At 33.9% G+C, this 2,521-nt stretch overlaps 1 protein-coding gene across 2 annotated transcripts in view; it reads left to right on the plus strand.

The window, feature by feature from the left end:
* Positions 1 to 2,521, plus strand: part of LOC106880355 (putative ferric-chelate reductase 1) — a 57,843-nt gene that overhangs the window by 19,058 nt on the left and 36,264 nt on the right. For both annotated transcript variants that reach the window (XM_052976021.1, XM_014930239.2), the window contains exon 2: positions 1,365 to 1,564. In XM_052976021.1, the coding sequence (XP_052831981.1) occupies positions 1,369 to 1,564 (196 nt within the window). In that variant the 5' untranslated portion in view covers positions 1,365 to 1,368. The remainder of the gene's footprint in view (positions 1 to 1,364; positions 1,565 to 2,521) is intronic.

A 2,521-nucleotide genomic window follows, 5' to 3' on the forward strand; every position in this document is an offset into this window, starting at 1 on the left:
TATATATATATTCAGAATAACCCAAAAGTTAAAATTACATGATATATCATTAATTTATAATTCATATAAATATTCAAAATTACAACAGACACACAAACTGATAACTTTTGACATCCATTGAATATATAGTTTCAACTCTTCTTCAGGGTATCTGTATGGGTGTTATCATAAGTAAATATGATTGTCTCCTTTAATTCAGCGATAGTTCTGGGTCAGTTCTTTTAGATTACTAACACTGGATGACTCACCTGCAAATAAAAATAAGAAACACAAGAAAGTGCAGCACTCCTATAGATTCAGGTGTGGCTATATGGTATGAAGTTTGCTTCCCACCCACATAGTTCTAAGTTCAGTCCCACTGCATGGTATCTTCTACTATAGCCACAGGCCAATCAAAGTCTTGTGAGTAGATATGGTAAACAGAAACTGAAAAATGCCGTGAGCTGGCAGAATCGTTAGCACGCTGGGCGAAATGCTTAGCAGTATTTCGTCTGCTGTTACGTTCTGAGTTTAAATTCCGCCGAGGTTGACTTTGCTTTTCATCCTTTCGGGATCGATAAATTAAGTATCAGTTACACACGGGGGTCGATGTAATCGACTTAATCCCTTTGTCTGTCCTTGTTTGTCCCCTCTATGTTTAGCTCCTTGTGGGTAATAAAGAAATAAGAAACTGAAAAATGCCTTATATACAGAACCATGCAAAGGTCTTCAGTCACTTTAAACTATTGTAAATTTCTACTAATTGCCAACTTATAAGTGGATAATTCCCATTGTGATTTTTACAGATGAAACATTGGCCTCGTTGGAGTCATTTCCATACCTAATCATTATATTTTGTAGTAGGGGTTCTGAATGAGAGGGGAAGATGTGAGACAACCACCAAAAATGGCTGTGCAAATTTTTTCAGCCACCTCACATAAACCAATCAAGATACAGTGTGTTAAAATAGAAAATGTCAATAATGAAAATCTATTACATAATGTTCATTTCAAGAAGTTACTACACATCGTTAATTTTTCGTGTGGCTTGAATAATTGCTTCAATGCATCTGGGAAGAGATGAGTACAAATCCTTCACCATCTTTACTGGTATGAGATGTCATTCAGTGCTTGATAACTGATGTTTGTTTGTTTACATCTTTGTGATTTAATAAATAGTTCAACAAAACAGTCTGATAGAATGAGTACCAGACTTCCAAAAAAAAAAAAAAGACATATTGAGTGGGGATCGATTTCATCAACTAAACCCTACAAACTGATGCTCCAGCATGGCTGCAGTCCAATGACTAAATCAAGTAAAATGATTTAAAAGAATTGTTTATATCCATTGATCTATCTTTGTATTTTGCTTTTAAATTCTTCCAGAACCATGTCGAAAATATTTGTATGTGTTACTATTCTTCTTACAATACTGGTCCCTAAAGCCATCAGCTGGCCTGACAAGGTTTCTGAGGAAGCTTGCGTGAATAAGATACCACCCAAATGGCCATCACCCCAGACATCACAGCCACCATATAAGATTTTGCTGTCAGATAATTTTTATAAAGCAAATGACATTATAAATGGTATGTAAATCTAGAATTCTATATTTTAGAATTTTGTCTTGGAATATTTCAATTGTAGTAAAATGGTAAATCAGTATATTTGTTACTATGTTGGATATATATTTAACCATTAGCATTTAAATCAGTCATATCTGGGCCAAAATTCCTACCTGTTTTGTGTTCAAACTGGCCAGAACTGGTTTCTCACACCTGTCCTACAATGGCATTCTAAAAATAAGCAATCACATCATCAAAATACTACCATGGAGTATAGCTGTTCATACAAAAGCATCATACAGTCTGCCTTTCACTCTGAAAGAGAGTCCTTTTGTAAACTATATTGGTCAAGCACTAAACGTGCTTAGCCCAACAAAATGTTGAGTCAAACTCAAATGAACTTTCACTATAATTCCATAACCTCACCCCACATTAAGAATATCATTTTTTCAATTTTTTAAAATTTCCATTAAATTTCTTAAACTTGGTTAAAATTGCATATACTTTATGTTAAAATATTTATTGCATTATAACCTTTATTTTTATATAGATTTTGTAGCATAATAATTAACAATTATAATAATAAAATCGTTTTAACATTATTTACCCAAGAACCTCTTCAAATTCACATTTTGCTATACTCGCTAGTCTTTTTTTACTCTTACTTCTCCTCTCCCACTCTTCTTTCTATGTTTGTTTATTCTCTCTCCTACTTATTCTCCTCCCCTTTCTATCCATCATCCCCTCTTTATATTATATCTATCTTTCTATCTGTTTCTCTCTCTTTGCCTTTCCCTCTGTCTCTTCTATTTGCTTTTCTCTCTCCCACTCTTCCTTTCTCCATGCTTGTTTACTCTCTTTTCAACTTATTGTTCTTCCCTTTCTGTCAATTCTCTATCAATCCTCCTGTCTATCTCTATATCTACCTTTTTACTCTTACTTCTCCTCTCCCACTCTCTATGTTTATTTACTCTATCTCCT

This window comes from Octopus bimaculoides, chromosome 23, assembly GCF_001194135.2.
Source record: "Octopus bimaculoides isolate UCB-OBI-ISO-001 chromosome 23, ASM119413v2, whole genome shotgun sequence".
In the NCBI taxonomy this organism is placed as follows: Eukaryota; Metazoa; Mollusca; class Cephalopoda; order Octopoda; family Octopodidae; genus Octopus; species Octopus bimaculoides.